Raw genomic sequence first — 18,407 nt, 5'->3', positions numbered from 1 at the left:
TTCCTGTTTCCAAATAAGACATTTTAAAATTATAAAGATATTCTAATTTTCAGATAAATTGTAGGGGTCTTGCCAAGCAAAATATAGAATAATTTGAAGAAAATTCGAATGTCCATTGAAAAGTATCAATAATAAAATTTCTCATGTTATCAAAGTAATATTAAATATACAAATATTTGCGCGTTAATATTAAATATTTTAATGCTTATTTTAAATCTTCGTTCGACAAATAAAAATAGAACTTTGGCTGTACAAATGTTTTCAGACTTCACATTACATTCTATTTTTATCTCGTAAATAAAGTCATTCGAATTATTAATTAATTATCAGTTCGACTCAAAATGATTGAAAACTTCGACAATTCAGAACGCTTAGAACTCTGCTCGACTAATTGAAAATCACATTAAATCGTGGCATAAAAGTTTGTTACGCTCCATTCCCGCGTTACGATCGAGGGACTCGATGATTCAAATACAGAAGTCGGGCTAGTCGAATAGGTTTTCAATTTTCTAGTAGTCACGAAGTTGTTCACGAACCTGGACAATTTTCTCTCCATCGAAAATGGACCTCCTTCGTTCGTCGCGGTGTATAGGCGAACGTAAGAAAGTATTGGATATCTAGACTCCGATGGCCGGGAAGATCAGGGATTGACCCCAACAGGCTCCGTACAAAAAGTCAGTTACGAGTTCGAAAAGTAACGTGTTGACTCACATGGGAAAATCGCCAGCCATCAGACACCGATTTTATTGAAGCTTTGAAAAGATGGTCGTCGGTCCAGCCCAAGAACTATGGCCTCATTTCTATTACGCTCATTTTTCGACATTAAGAAACCACCCCTTACAGCCTCCCAAAAATGGACCAAATTTTATTGAAATAATAGTTTTATCTCGATTAGAAATTTTGTCGATCAGTGTCACCTATTTCATTCATTCCTGTGTGACTGATTACAAAGAATATTCTAAAATTGTACTGTTTTTTGATGAAAATTTAATTCGAGCAAAGATCATATAGAAATTATTTTATTATTGGAAATGAAACGATTCGATCTGAAATCTGTCACATTCGTTCTAAATTTATAATGCTTATAATAATTCGAAAATCGACTATTTGGTCAGCTACTATTTCGAAATATAGAAATTCTCTCTAGATTGTATGTCCATTGAAATTCGTAATTTCTGATATGTTCGATAAGTTGTTGATTACCGTTGTAATGTTGTCTTGTACGGAAAAGTTTCTTTGCTTTAAAATACGAATGTATAACGACGCGATCATCCAACTCGTAGAATTACAGGTTAGCGACAGGTTTCGAAACGAACAGGGGAGAATAAACTAGCAGAAAGCTAGAAGAGAACCTCTGGCGCCATCGATGGCGTCATCCGTTCTGTCCATGAATCAGGAGAACATGATATTTGAGTTAGTTTCATCGGATCTGAAGTTATTTTGAGTAGCCAATTAGATACGAAATAGGTCGTCGCTACAGTATGATTTAATGACAAATCTACCAAACTCTAAATGTGTGTATCTATATACGTATCCAATATTACAAATTAAATATAGTCGAAGAATATAATTACACCCTATAAAAAGATTAAAAGAAAATATCTGCGTCTAAAATAAAAAGAATATATTCTTACATTTTCTAAGCTACTATGATTAACGTATTAACATAAAGTCTCGATGTGCTTCGAGCGTCGCCTATCTCGATTTAATTTTCCTCCAGATTTTAGTTTGTTGTAATTTTCGATCGTGTAGTCTTTGATAATCTAAAGATACTTCATTATTGGTGGACGTTTATGAGTATAGGAAGTCGGGTTTCGATATCGTTTGATGTAAAGCTTGACGATAGAAAGCAATGGAGTGGAAAAACAGAAGATGCAGTGAAGCAGTTGATAGAAAATTTCTTCTTCTAAGACACAGAAATGTAATTGAATGCTTCTACTATCATAAAAGTAAACCAAGTACTCTTGCTAAGCGCAAGAGTGATGATAAAACATTATTATCGGTAATTTTAGAGACTATAACTTCCGAGATGTTTGATGATAGTTTAAGACCTACGTAATAAAATTTTAGCTACGTAAAAATGTATCAATTCCTCGCCATTTCTATCGTTTGCAAAAGTACTTTCGAGCAAAAACCATGCAAGCATGCGAAAGAAAATTTCAAGACCTTTGAAAAGATGTGCATGTATCGTTCGCGTAAATAAAGGAAGCGTTGTCGATTGAAATAGTCGTACAAAACGGTTGCCAGAGAAAACGAAGAAACTTATGGGCAATCTTCGTATCGCGAGAAAAGTGTTGCACGTATATTCAGCATCCAATCGAGTTTCATGACCCCTGTATTCGTTATGTAATGACCATCTCGCTGTGCACAACGAATGCATCAAAAAGCGTTCACGTGTTCAGCAACTTTCACAAAGTTTAATTACTGTTTCTTCATGACGCCAGTGGCCATAGAGATGAAAGCTTGGCGCTCGACATTTAATCGCGATTGAGGAAAGACCCGGTTGATCGCTGAACCGTATGAGCAATAATCGCGAATGGAGATTTTTATGAAATTTTCTAATTATTTTCGAGCAAACGTTTGTTCCCATTACGAGATTCTTATTAATAAATTTCTGTCGAGCGATGAGCTTCGAGCGCTACCGAACACCAAAAGCCTGTAATCTCTTTATCATTTTATAACTAGGAAGATTTTTTACTAATTCTTTTGATTACCGTCTTTATTATCTTCATTTGCAATCATCGATACTTTACAGAATAATACTGTACAGAGAGTGATGCAAGTAATTTATTTTTAATATTATTAAAGTGTAAAAACATTGTAAAACGGGTACGAGCCAACGTCGAATCCACGCGTTGCGACATTTTTCTAATTTATTTTCTAACAGCTATTTCGAAACGTTCGCCACGTTAATTTGAATGTCAAAAACGTCCTCTAGCTCCATTCCCTTCGTGGCTTCTTTTAGTCGCGGGAAAGGAAAGAAATCACAGGGCGACAGGTTCGAAGAATACAGCGTGTGCCCCAATGTGGTGGGTAACTGATTTAGAAAAACTTAATTGGTTTTTACGGATTCTTGTTAACCAGATGATGTCGCGACTTTAAAGCAGAATGCGTCGTGGCACATTCGCATAGCGAAGAATTCGCGAAAACGGTTCGGTTAAAAACTCTGATTAGCTGTCCAATCAGCATTTGCATGTTATAAAATAAATTTCCGTGAACGAATTAAAAAGACAAAGATCTGTTATTTATATTTACATTTTCGATATTTCCTATTATACGATAGCAATCAAGAACCAATTATTCTCTAGAGCAATTAGATACGCTAAAAATAACTTTTGAAAAAATACGATGTCGAGATTTTCTATTTAGACAGAAAAACTGTTCGTAGAAGGTAACGAGCTGTTCTGGTCCTGTATCAGGATGTATATTAACTTATGAATATTCGTTTCATGTAACACGTATTTCTGTAGTTTTAGTACGTATGTAAAGTTTTTAAAAAACCGTCACTGTTACATGGATTTCCTTTTGTATAGGTATAATGGGAATTAGAGTCTGTTAATTTCCATAAGACACAAGGAAATTCAATATCAGGACGTTTTAATAAAGATTAAAAATCAACCAAGAGGAAATAGTAACAGAAACTTGATTAAAAATTGAAGACTGTTTACTGAACAATAAAGTCACGTCGATATTTAATTTATAAAATACAAAAATACGAAATCAAATTGTAAATATATTACATTACCTTGAAGAACTCGAATTTATGAGAAAATCTAACCCTAAACATAAACTATGGAGTGTAACAATGTATTATAATCGATAGGACGTAAAGTTACAATTCGAAAGAACAAAACTTTTAGAAACGACTACTTTTATCAAAGCTATTCATCAAACGAGAACGTTGGACGGATTCTAGCGAAGCGAAATGGGGTTGTGTCGTTTCGTGGCCGACGTTTTCAGAAGTATTTCAAACTTTTGTTCCCGCTAGAAAATACACTACTCTTTGTATCCTTTCTGAAGACGTTTTAGCACGAAGGAACATAAATGTTACCCAGCTCGTAACGGATGGAAAACTATAAGTGAAATCGCGTACAGTACAACTATGCTAATTTGCATAATCCTCGTTGCTTTGACATTTTACGACACGACCAAAGTTATATTTCTCGTGCATATCACAGAGTACAGCAGCGGAGGAAGAAGTTTGACGAAAATATCCCGAAGCGCTGCCATGAATGTTAATTAACGAGATAGTAATGTATAATATTGTTTCAAACTTCCAATGCTTTTATTCGGTCATTTCTTTATCGGTGAACCTCAAACTCATCGTCTTGAACATACGAATAAGAGACGATCGAGTCGAATATTACGATAGAGTCTCCGTTTTGCCAATGTTGAGTCACATAAAGACTTTATCTTTTTCACAAACAAATATAAAATAAGTAATTATTTTTTGAAATGTATGGCGGTAAATATTTCAGAACGTTCTGCCTTAAAAAACGACAGAATTTCGTTTCCTTCCCTTTAATTCCCACAACTGCTTACGCCCATTTACCTACGCATAATTATAATTCGAAATTAAATCCGCACGAAAATTCTATCGCGAAAGGTCGAAAGGTTGAGTGGCGAAAGTCTTACACCAGCTTCTGTAATTTTTTCCAATTTCTTCCCTCCGGTTCCAGGTTACTTTGTGTACCTTCCTTTGCTCGAATTCACGAAACGAGCGCCGGTTGTTGCAAAATATTACGGGTATCATTAAATAATTGAAAGAAAAAAAAAGATCGAACTAGATAATTACGATACGGAACTATACTTTGCGTCGATGCTTGTTCCTCCCAGCGATTTCTCTTTTAAACGGTTCATTGTTTTTTCACCCCGCGATACATTTTCCTGGAAGAAAATTGTCGCTGAATTCGATACTCTTTCATCTTTCCAAGACCGTACACCCGATTGTTCCGGAATTTCGACGTTCCTGCGCTTTGTCACGTTTTAGCGTCGAACGTTGCGCCGCATCGAGTGGAAAACGATTGCGTTTGAATAGTCGAAGAAGCAAATCCACCCTCCAGCGACAACGCCTGTCAGCGAAATCGATCGTTTGACGCCGGTGATTCGATCTCGGTCACAAAGGTGTCTCGTTGCTGATTGAAGAAACAAGAAAGTCGATCAGCCGAAGCGACGCGAGCGTCTACTGTTAAATTGGATCGTGAAAATATTTGATTAACAGATTATTGAAACGTTAGACGTTAAATGTGCGTTATTTTCATTTTTCTTTGACATACCGATCAAACGTTCGAGTAAAATTTGTGTTTACGAATATCGTAAACAGTACGAGCATATGTGTCTCTATTTATATTGAAAAGAGGCACAGTTGAAAAAGTTATAGTTGGAAATCCGTAATTTTTCAATATTTTTTCACGTTATTATAATATTTACCAACTGGTCAAAATGTTAACAGCAAACGAGTTACGAAATAAATTTAATTGCTTTCTAGACACGTCGCCAGATAGGTTCGTTTGAGTAAGATAAAAGACGTATTTTGGTTACTCAAATAAATTTAGTTAAAAGCAGGAATTACTGTTTTAAATATCAAATAAATTTAACTTATGTGAGATTTATAATTCATATTCATTCATGTCGAGCAGTACTGTACGTTGAGACTAATTTTGTAGTTTCATATTTAACCTTCATATTTTGACCACTAAGTTAGACCTTTTTTTAAATATACACGCAAACAAACGTTAGAATTAATTATAAACGAACGTAAAAAGAAATTAAGTTAATAGATTTCTGTTCCCAAACTTATTTATTAAATTTTATCATATTGACTATGACCAGTCTGAGACGCTATTTGAAAATAAAAAGTAATATTTTACGTAAACATTTGCTCCTTTGTTATTCAATAAAGCCGTGGAAAATAAAAAAATTTTTAAAATGACACAACTGACCGAAAATAAACTTACCGACTGAATGTGCGTTGAATTTTATAAAAAAAAATATTGAAACTTGACAGGCTCCAAAGCGAGTTTGATAGGAAATTCGTTTAAAGTTTTACAGGAGAATGTACACAACGTTTTAAAAACAAAGTCAAATAACTTTAAATAAATAAATTTCCTCGAAACGTGAAACAAAAATATCGAGTCCATTTATTTTTAAATAGCGTACGTCGAAAAAGCAATAAGCGAACAAAGAACGAGGCAGAGTTATTTTTCGATGAATGTCGAATAAGTTACTTTTTTCTTATATACAGGAAATAGAGTTTCACGTTTTCAGTAGTGCAAGAGTTAGTTTTGACACAACAGACGACGAGGAATTGAGTAAAATAAATATAGAAATAATTGGTTTTATGAATGTAGACAAATATTCTGATTTATTTAGTGATATTGGCGAGAAAAAATAAATCAGTGCTATTTGAGGAGAACATAATCATCAGGACAGTTTGTCTGTTCCAAGTTAAAATTTTAACAGGAAAAATCGCTGTCTTTTGTTCAGAAATTTTTAGAGAAATATAAAATTTATATAACGTATTAAAATATAATTTAATAATGTCGTTAACCAGAATAATACGTAGAAATTTAAATTTTTGGTGCTCTGGTTGATGAATTATATTGTCTATACACAAATATCGGATATCGAGATTTAATGATATTTGTATAGGAAAGTGCTTAAACACGAACAAACGCAAATGGTGTACATATTTGCGTTAAATTTGATACACTAAATACGTATGTACATTTCCAGCGTATACGTATTTGATGTAACCAATAAATATTTTACCAAACTGTAGTAGTTCGAGAAATAAACGCGACTGTTAAATTTTCTCGAACAATAACACCGAAAAGTTTAAGTTAAGACAGCGTGAATATAAATATTAATTGAATAAAAATACAGGCGAATTATATACGATGCTAAAATAAACTGAAACGTTGAGGTTTAATAAATTGAAATAAAAATTTCTGACGGTGTCAGCGTGAAACCGATACTATTGACGGATAAGGTTAGTGTCTGTATCGATAAATTCTTCGCGTTCTAGGTACCACAAACTGTGATGCTTCTCCATGTCTGCGAGTAAATCTCATCGAACCTTTCTACGAACAATTTCAAGCGTTCCAAGAATTTTACTTTTCCGCTTCTCCTGCCACGGCGGATATTGCTCGGAGCATTGGCTCGACAATGGTCCACGCGATGACCGGAATAGTTGTTCTTATTTATTTAAAAACAACCGAAATCATACGACGTGCAAATATACTTGCAGTATCGTTCGATCACTGGATCGCAAAACGTGTAAAAACTTTTATTCAAACTCATTAATTCGCAACGCGACAAAACTTGATTGCTAACAATTTTATAACATGATACATACTTTACTAATGCAGTATAGAAAGAATTTTTAAAATTGCCTGCATATTTTGTATAATATACTATTTCTATGAAAATATTCGTACCGAATTAAACTGAAAAATAATTTATCGTCGTTAAGAAAGAGAGATGTATCTGATGTCGTGTAATTTCTAGACTGTTTAAATAAGGAAATAATTTGTTTTGACCAATATATTATAGTAAAAGTGTTTGGCCAGCTTCGTGGTTTGAAACGGATACCTTTGATAATGGTATGACAAAGTGTTTTCGTGATTTACGTCATGGCAAATAGTATTGTTAGCAAACGGTGCTCCGGCTGATAAATCAACGATCACGGAATGATTCATGGAATGGGAGAGCAATTTAGTCCGACGCCTTCCTCGCATTTTTAGCGTTTCCCTATACAAGCTTGACGCGTCCGTGAGAATCCTATTACAACGCCGCCATGAAAGACGGATGCCTGCAGCTTACGGGAAAATCTTGGCGAAATTGTACCCTTAGAGGAATTAGAATCGGGGTTTTATTTTATTCCCGTTTTATGCCCCGCTTTGGGGAGGATGAAATTCTCCTATCATTAAGAAGATACAATATAATCAGAGCACGGGTAACGCAGTAAATTTATGGTAGCTTTATTCAAATTAAACGACGAAGAATGCGTCCTGTTCGGATAAACCAAGTCCCACTTTAATTCAGAAACAAACATGCTTTATTGCATCCGCAGTATGAAATTAGATGTCCTTCACGAGAATTTTATAGAACGGTACTATTTAATTAATTAAATATTTTATTTACTTCTATGTCATTTCTGTACCAATATCTTGATAATGCACTATTTTTATTCATTTTGAGTTACCTGATTCTAGGAATCAAAAATTATTTCTACAGAACAATCTTATATTCTAATTACTAATTTAACCATTTACACTAACTATCCTAAATTATTTAAAAAATCCTCATACTAATATTTTACTATTGAGATTTTGAAAAACACGATATAAGAGCAAAGTAATTAAATATGAAGATAAAAATAGATTCTGAAGACGGTTGCTTTAAGAAGAAAAGTTTTTAATAATACGATTGAAACAAAGGTTGAGTTTTATACGCAGTTGGTAATTATTATTCTATATAAACGATTAAGATAGGGATACGTGTGCCTATCATGTGATCATCGATTTGTTACAGAGGAAATAATTGCTAACCTGCCACCTCTTCGAATTCCTCGATTGAGACACCATCGAGTGACGGATTGGGATCCCTATTTCGAAAATGCGGAAGGTCAGGGTATCAATGGGTCTCAAAACGTGGCACTGCATCTTGGTGCAACGGCTCTCCTCGACTGTCGTGTCGCGATGCTCGCTGGAAAGAAGGTATGATTAATCCGTGTCTATAAAAGTATCTACACTGCTGAAACTAGAGGATTTCTATCGACGAAAGTCCAATAATAATATTAGATTTTATGGCAGAAACTAAATACAATATGTTCTCCTTTACCAGAGTACTCGTTTACGAACATTCTATTATCTAAACATTCTCTCGCGTGAACGTTCTACTGTCCTAATAGCATACTTCCATTAGAACACTCTACGTGTATATACACAGTGTTCATTTTCTTTCAGCTACACGAAATTACTAAAAAAAATACTGTTAAGCAAAACTGACACAGACGAAGTTAATGGAATGTTAAACTAAATTTCGAAAATTATAATAAACGAATACATTCTAAAGAAATTCTAAAATATTGGAAACCAATAATAATTGTAACGAAGACACTTGCACTTTTCTGCACTTGCGAGCGTAGAAAAACAAAAGGGACGGAACATAAACGTATTACAAATATTACGTGATTTTCCAGTCGACAAAATTTGGCATCCGTAAATTTGATTTTTTTAAAAATTCATTGAAAGGTTGTAGAATCGAACAATATTGAACATTTTTTATTTCATATACAATATCCAAAGTTACGTAGCATCAAATATTCATTTTATTTCGTTTTATCCCAAGTGCTGTACATGAAACTGAATTTAAAAATTTGATGTTTCTATGAGTTCTGGTAACGGAGATACTATTACATGAAAAACGAAAAAAATTCTTTAAACAAGAGAAAGACTATTCGAATAGAAAAACCTCTAATTATTTTGAGCAATTACAAACACCTATTAACTCCACCTGCACTTACACATCGCGAATATTCGATTCGAAGTACAGTAAGCGTATTAATATTTAAATACTGTCTTTGTTTTAACGCAACCTTGCAACTACCGCGTTGTAATAATGCAACCGAAATTGTAGCTTGGAATTAGAAACATTTCAAAATGTTATGAGTCAAGAGCAGTAATAAACTGTCAAAACGCAAGGCGCGTGTAAAGGACTGGTAGCAAGGGAGAAGCGTATCAACTGACACCGGGCATCCTAAATGTATAACGGCGCGTTGCGATGCAATTAACGTCTCTTAATGCACACTAATTGAACCCTCCCAAACATTCTAACTACACGCATCGTTATGCAGAATCGCATGCAACTGTAGAATCTGTGTATCACAATTATAGGTCATGTGGTTACGCCGCAACGCCGACTGGGCATCCCTTTTAACCCTGGGTAATACCACTCACATTTCCGATCCCAGGTACAGCGTCAGCTTCCAATACCCAAACAACTGGAGACTGGCGATCGCCAGGGTGCGAAGGGAGGACCGTGGATTATACGTCTGTCAAGTAAACACGCACCCCCCGAGGATGCTCGTCACTAACGTCACTGTTCTAGGTAATGCTGCGTTTCTACCAAAACCTACAACACACATAGGATGAGCCAGTCCCGGATACTACACGGTATTAATTATGGCTTTCAACCGTGTGAAACCAGCGTTTGGCATAGCACGACTCCCAGGGAAGGGGGGACATATTGCAAACCAAGGAATTGATTGGCATGAAAGGAATTTTAAATGTAGAACGACTGTTGGGAATATAGTCACAGGTCTCGGATGAGTTACTCTAAATGATGATATGGACTTATTGTTAGAGAAAGCTTGCAATAGTACTGTTAGAGAGCTGAAGAGAGTTGGAAGAATGGGTTTTCCATTTGCTCTACCCCACAAAAAGATCTATTTTTCTACCGAGGAATTTTCTATCTAGGATGAGAAGAATAATTCCATCAAATTTATTTATAAATTGCATTGATGTAAATTAAAAAAAAAAAGACGGATTATAACTTACGAATGAAAGAAACTGAAGCTAGTTTACAAACGAATCTAAAAATTTGTATTCGTTAAAATAATGTTTACCCAACTGTGGTATTTGGTACTATAAGATCTGGATTCTTTATTGGGCATGGCTCCAATATTCGTCAACAGATTCCTCTGTTACGTTTCGTTCTCACAATGTTTCTAATTTTCTGTGTTACCATGGTCGAGGTTAAATAAACTCTTAAAACTGATTACATTGTAGATTGCTAGATACAAAGATACCAGATGTGGACAGCTGAAATTTCTCTGTGTTTTGGACAGTTTAATTACTTAATGTCTTCATTCCGAAAATGGAAGGTCCAAATGTGAATCAGAGGCTATTGTACCCGATGGAATCTTTTTGTTTTTGTGAAAATGCATAGAAAAATACGGGACTTTACATTTAAAAAAGTATTATGCTATAAAGTTTTGACGAAATATCGTATTATTAAAATGAAATAAAAATCTTGATTTATAGATATCCGTGCAATGGGGCAGCATTTTATTCGAATATAAACAGTCAAACCAAAGTTTAATAATTTATCTGTGACAGTTATTCGATCGAACTGTGAAATTTTTATCTGTTATGAAATATGTCAATCCATGAATTAAATTTATATTTATATTTGACGAGTAACGGATAAGCGGTTGTTAATCTTTTATTAGATATGAATTTTACTCATCCTCGACTGTCGACTATAAAATAGTCTAAAACGCCTCAAGTTTTGAAAACATTTACGTTCAGGCATTCAACTAGTTTTACTAAAATCAGTGTTCCTAATATAATAATTTGAAAAATATTAACTGACGTTTTTTTAGACGAAGTTTGTCCTGAAATTATAATGCATCGTGGTGTTTACAATACGAAGAGAACTGTGTATTCCGAGTGTTCCTACTAACTTTAATACTTAAACTTTTACCAATAATTGAAGCAAATTTCGATAAACGAAGTTCCAAGATATCGGTTACAGAAGTAGAGTTAGATGTATTAATTGCTTCAACTTTTGTACGACATGTACGTTATCGATGAGTTCAATGCACTACTTTCTCAGAGTGTTACAAAATTAATGTTGTTCGTTTCTGTTGGTCCACGTTCAAGAGAAAAATTGTAGGAAAGTTTAATTGCATTGTCGTCAATCTTCTGATAGTAATCGAGGAGGCTTGAATTCTATATAATTTCCAGGGACACTCTATCAACGCTATCAATTATAATTTATGTTCGTGTTGGTCCATGTTCGTCAAAATAGATCAGATTTCGTGACAGCAACTAATTAACGATTATAAATTACGTGAAAGGTATATTCACGCCACGAGCCATACTACGTTCGTTAGAAAATTAATTAAGATGTCATTTATGAATTCGCGCAACTTATACCTAAGTTCCTTTCCATTTATACCTTTCCATTACATTTTCAGAATTATTGATTCATAACTGAATACATCATACTTATGATTTCTGTTGGCTGAGAAAAAATTGTTCAACTAATATATATTCAAGATTTCAAGATCATTATTATTTCTTTAAACGGGAGTAATAGCTAAATTTGAAACAAATACAACGACGTATGACTTTGATCACGGAAAATCAGGGGTATTTCATTTAATATAAAAAATGCCCGTACCTAATAAATGCCTAACCCAGACCTAATATAAGTCCCTTCGAATCAAGCAAATTTTTCTCCTTAGGCACTTTCACGTACTATTAAAAGAGTTACTGAAACGTCTTGTATAATCAAACTTTCGTCTTTTAGGGGAAAATTATGAAAGTAACGTAAGAAGAAAGCAAACTTATCTCTTCGTTATCTATTACCATTCCCTTGACAGTATCCTCTGACACTCAGTTTACAGGAAGTAACGGAATTTAATGAATAAGTTAGTATTGTTGCTTCAAGCAAGAGTAAACAATAAACTAACAAGGTAGTTTACGTAGCTGAATCGATGTTTAATTAATCTGACTTTTGAGGAAACGAGTTTCTATAACTTTCGTTGTAAGAAAGACGAAAGTTGTACAAGATGCGTATTTGTTCGAATGGAAATGTCGAAGTGAATAATTCTTGATGCAATGTATTATGTTTTATGTTTTAAACGAGCTTTTACTTCGTTTTCAATTAATAATACTTTTTAACGATGAAGATAATACATTTATTAAATTTTTATACAAATACTATAAATGAAAGAAATCGTTAGTGCTTTAAACTATAATTTTTTCTATAATGCTTGACAATTGGTTTCAAGAATAATTCAAATTTAAGGTTTCTACGGATGAAGAGTAAAAGACACAGTAAATGTCTTCTCATTGTCAAAATTATTTCTGGTATTTATCAGATTCTCCTAATTATCTATTATTCTTTAACCTATCGTGTCCTTAACTATTATAATATTATTCGCTTTAAAATGTATTCTAACAGCCACTTTACTATCCTATAAAAACAAAGCTTTCCATCGAATAGAAGTAAAATCGCCTCTAAAATTCAACACTGGCTGCGAATCTTGAAAACTAATTAAACATAATGTTTTTTTGAAGAGATAGTGAACCCAATTTGCAAATGGAAAGGGCGAGTAATCGAGGCACAAAAGTAAGAAATTGATAGTTTCTTTAGAAAATGTTAAATCTGTAAACATCTAGAGCACCAGATTCCTAGACAAGGCGTAAGGATCATTCATGACTAAACACTGATACAAGTGTACGGTTACAGCGAGACATTTGCTATCGCCAAGTTACTATCGCGAAGCTAATCAAGTTCTCCCACACGTGGAGTCAACTCCAAACGACAGTTGAACCGGAAGTTCGGCGTTGTGGGAGTTTAGATTTTCACGAAGGTTCCGCCTCGAGCAAACCCTCAAGGCGTGAAAGTAGAGCACAGCGATGGGTGCGCGTTGATTTTATGCCATGTCGGGACGTATTTATACAAGAATTTGCAATCCCCCGAGCACAAGAAGATTGCATATTTCCGTCATTTTCGATATAATAAGAGTCGCTCCACGAATTGTTCATTCCAAGCTCGTTCGAGTCGATTGTTCATCAAATAAAAACCTCCAACCAGAGTCCACGATCTTCTACATTTATTATATTTCCTTTTACATTCGGTACGACTATGCAAAATGTTATTATGCATACTTTCATAATGGGTCAATCATCTCCTGAAAAACTGAGCCATCTTGCTTTTTCGAAAAATATAATCACACGAATATAAATACTGTATCAGTCCACTGCATTCAGAAGAAGTAATTATTTTTTGGTAAATGATCATTTTTATTCATGATTGGGCAAATTTTATTCACGAATCATAAACAAAAATTATCATTTATCAAAAAATAAGTACTTCTTCTGAATGAAGTGGATTAATATAGTATTTATTACATAATTTGTTTTATTCGTGACTGGGCAAATTTTATTCACGAATCATAAATAAAAATTATCATTCACCAAAAAATAATTACTTCTTCTGAACACAATAGGCTAATACAGTATTTGTTAATAATAATTATGTTTATATCCGTGTGGTTATACCATTATCGAAGAAATAAGATGGTTCAGTTTTTCAGGTATGGTTGGCTCATTGTGAAAATATGCATAATAACTTTTTGCATAGTCCTACAGAATATAAAAGAAAATATAATAAATGTAGAAGGTTGTGGGTAAGAGAAACCCTTTTGCGGAATGAGTGTGAATGCAGCATGCAAAGTCTTAGACATTTGCTACGTTGAGGAGACGAGTGAAGAATAATAAATGACTTCTCGGAGAAGAAGTTAGGACCACTTTCATGATCGTATGGAAAAATGTCAAAAGAAAGAGGCTCAAGTTGGAAGAATGTCAAACGACAAAAGCAACAAAGCGTGCTAGTATACAGACCTAAACGTAAAAATGTTATGAAAGTTATTCATCTTTGCATGAAAATTTTTTCAGACTTTGTATCCCAAGAGCTTAATGAAAGTCCTAAAAGAAAAAAGATAATAAGGCTGAATAATACAGAAAAAAATAACACAGAAAATATTACGGAACAACAGTTAAGATTTAAGCATTAATATTGTGATATTTAAACAAATGCCCTAACTCGTGGCTGACTTTTGACAAAAATAAAATTCTTCCTAATATTTTGATGCAACTCTAAATCTTTGGGACGAAACGTCAAGAATATTGTATGTCGCGTTTTAAGAGATTCGTAAGCCTTCCAATTATATTAATATTTTTTTTTAAAGAGACCCTTTGTAACATTGTTTAATCTTAACTACCCACGGACCGTACTATTATTTCTTTCTCACCCTCCTTGAAGCATTTAACTTTAACGAGCTGTACGTTTCCCTGCCATTCTGAAATCCAGCCGACTTTCTGTATATAAAGCAAGCACTCCTTGCAACGACGTTTTCCGTGTGATTTTCATATACGACGTTCCTTGGAACCGCACGACTGTATTGGCATCCATAATTTTCAAGTGCTCGAGTATACCATACGCTGAGCACTTTCCGCGATAAAGCGCACGCTGGATGGAATACTTAAACCAAGATCACGTTCTATAATACCATAATCGCAGCCGAAGAATGTGATTTGTGAATTCGGAATTGAAAAAGATTACACGTAGAAAGTTGAGCTGCATTTCCACGATAGTTTAACGAGTTCAAAAAATCAGTGTGCATCAGAGAATTAATATTTATTCGCGAAAAAATGAAATAAACTATTTCATAGCTGAGGTATTTCGTCCTAAAAGACTACGACACCCTACGCATTAAATAGAATGAGAAATTCATGGAATTACGAGAACCTAACAAAGAATTTTATCTCAAATATAACCGTATTTAACGAGCACAAATAGCCATTTGCATAGAATTTGGTTTGTATGTCTAATAACACGTGGTAAATCTCATGTTTCCTGCATATTAAAAACCTGTTAAGGTTATAAATTGGAAAAGGATGAAAATAAACCTTATAAAAGTAATATTTAAAAATTACGGACAGAATATAAACGAATATATACGCTATTTACAAGCAACATGATTTTAATACGAGGACGGATATTATAATACAATTGTAATGTATAACCGGAAATGGCAGCATATATTAATAACTATGAAATTAATAACTATACGGTAAATTTTGAATTCAAGACTTCAACCAGTTAATGTAGATCCAGTAACAAATTTAATTACTAGTGAATATTTACTGTTTCTAAAATTATATAAGTATAAAGAAGTAGATAGTGGAATACGTAGATTAAATTATTAACGTTCTTCTTAACAATTCTGCGATGTAATTATAATTACGACCAATGTTTGTGTTTCCTTTTCAATATACAAAACATACAAAATACAAAAAATATTCTACATTAAATTATTCAATTTAAGAACATTACTGTAGAAATGTAAGTAATAATAAAAGAACAAGATTGACGAAAAAAGAATTTCTGTATTATTGCAAAATACATATTTTAATTTGATTTTTAGAATGAGACTGGAATTGATACTAGAGGACTTTTAATTTAAAAAATTTAATGTTCTGAAATCAAAGAAAGTCTATATTACTTCAAAGATAATTTAAAAGTTTTAAATTAGTTTTGAATTACGAGGAAAGAGGTAAAGTAAATTTAGATTTCTTTTCAATTACATTGATAAAATAATTAAACGTTATGATGCACTAACCTTATTCAGAGAACGTTCTGAAATATCTGTAAACATATACTGAAGTAACAGTCATAGAATAGTCGTTAAAGTTGTGATGAGATATACGAAGTGTTTGTTGCTACAAAAATCAGTGAGATAAACTTAGCTGCTCACGGAAGTTATTGCAACATAAAAACAGCTACAATTCAGAAACTAGGTCACATAAGTTACAGGTTTGAATGAACTTTTCTTGTTGTTTTACAGTACTGAGTCCATTGTGAATGTAGGTCCCGCCGATGATGAAACACCTTTTGCTGTAATAGTTCTACGTTTAAGCCTCGAAAATTAAAGTCTTACCGATCACTTAAATTCGTACAGAAGAACTAAGCAAGCATTTTTTTCTTTATCAATGAAGACAGAAGAAAAGTTTATTTAATTCCCTATGAGATTTATTTAACATTTAAAGAAGTTATATAAATCACAAATATTTATTAGAGAAACCGAAGAACCACAAGAGGTAACGATCATTATCCACAGAGTGGTACAACTAAAAATTTAATCAGATCTCAAGGTGGGAATATGGAACATAAATATAAAGTATTATTGAAATTCGTTCAACTGTTTATACGTACATGCGCACATACAAGAAAATTATTTGCCATTAACAGTCAGTGTTTTAAAATATTTTTCGAAATTTGTCTCGATTACGATTACTTTCTCTTTTTACAATTTGAGAAGTAAAAACGTTCCTCTCCTCGTCGTAAATTACCAAGATTTCTATCTCGCGGGTAAATAACGCGAAGAAAGATTATTCGAGGACAAGGATTACAAAAAAGCCTCGCGACAAAGAGCCTTTTAAGGACGGCGGAACCAATCTACCTGGATGGTACACATAATTTTAAAGAATATCGATAGACGTGCATCGACGAGGGGGGAGATTGAAAGCGGAAAAAAGTGATTAATTGCACGCACGCCGGTTTCCCGCCCTCTTTTAATAAAGACCTCCTTTTGTGACCGAGTCCTCTGAATTATCGGCTCGTTCTCGCTTTTTTAAATCGAAAAACGCTCGCTCGCTGGGCGCATCGAGGGTGCATTCAAATACTCTCGAGCGGAGCTCTCTCCGTCGGAACACGAAGCGGCTGCCTACTTCAAATTGCTATTTTCTCTTCGCGGCTGAGTTCACAGATCGACCTCGTCCACGTTTAAGTTCCCGCGAACATTCCGATTGGCGCGTTTCGAATTCTCGTTAACCATTCGTCGATCTTTCGTCCAGGTTGTCCTTTCGTTCGCTAGACGACCCTTAAACACTGGACAAATTTGCAAAGACGCAAATGACGATGACCATTTTAACCCACAGTAAAAGAATTTCGACTCTAGTATTGCTACAAACTATTTTTTAACGTAATGAAATTGATATACATAAACAAATATATTTTTTTCTGACGTTTCATTACAATACAAATAAAGAGAATAATTTTATATAGAGATTTTATATGGAGATTCTAGAGGCCAAAAAAAGACGAAAATCGAGAATACCAATTTGTTGATGGAAGCTTCGTTAAAAAGTTATTAACGTTTAAAGTTCCGCACGTATTGAATTTTTTTCTCGAAAATGGATAGGATTTCGAGGGTGTATATAATGGCCAAAACTGACTGTAATTGACCCTCGCAACCGAAAATAATTTTTCCAGAACGATTTGAAATTTTTTTTTTCGCAGAAAAATTTAGACACCTAACCCTCGTCGATTTTTCTTAAAAATTCCTTTTTCATTTTTAGTAATTTTGTTTGACACCCTACAGAAAAGTTGTCTAACACTTTTTTGTAGGTACCCATGAGCTCTACTTCAGAAAAAAGTTTCATTGGAATATATTCACAATTGTAGGAGTTGTGGCTGTTTGAAAATTGGACCATTTCTATGGCGTTCTTCTCATTTTGCGGGGTCAAGGATCAACTTTTCGAATATTTTTGCGATTTCTACATATTCTCCACCAAAATACGCATAGTTTGCTTTTTTAAACATTAAAATCGTCCAATCCGTTCAGAAGTTATGATGTTTTAAAGATACGTATGAAATTTCAGTGAAACATATCAACGGTATGGTCAGACATTATATTTTCGGTAAGGAATTTTTTTCTCGAAAGTGCGTAGGAATTCGAGGGTATGTCTATTCAACAAAAATGATTGTAATCGACCCCTGCAAATAAAAATAATTTTTTCAGAACAATTTGAAATTTTTTAATT

The 18,407-nt window shown here is 33.8% G+C and overlaps 1 protein-coding gene across 1 annotated transcript in view; it reads left to right on the top strand.

Annotated features, from left to right (window-relative positions):
* The window catches only part of LOC143351613 (zwei Ig domain protein zig-8), a 154,070-nt gene that overhangs the window by 104,779 nt on the left and 30,884 nt on the right, over window positions 1-18,407 (top strand). The window contains exons 3-4 of the mRNA XM_076783348.1: window positions 8,536-8,720; window positions 9,900-10,113. Of these exons, the coding sequence (XP_076639463.1) occupies window positions 8,536-8,720; window positions 9,900-10,113 (399 nt within the window). The remainder of the gene's footprint in view (window positions 1-8,535; window positions 8,721-9,899; window positions 10,114-18,407) is intronic.

This window comes from Colletes latitarsis, chromosome 1, assembly GCF_051014445.1.
Source record: "Colletes latitarsis isolate SP2378_abdomen chromosome 1, iyColLati1, whole genome shotgun sequence".
In the NCBI taxonomy this organism is placed as follows: domain Eukaryota; kingdom Metazoa; phylum Arthropoda; class Insecta; order Hymenoptera; family Colletidae; genus Colletes; species Colletes latitarsis.
The sequence above is the reverse complement of the archived record's forward strand: the minus strand, read 5'-3'. Positions and strand labels throughout refer to the sequence as shown.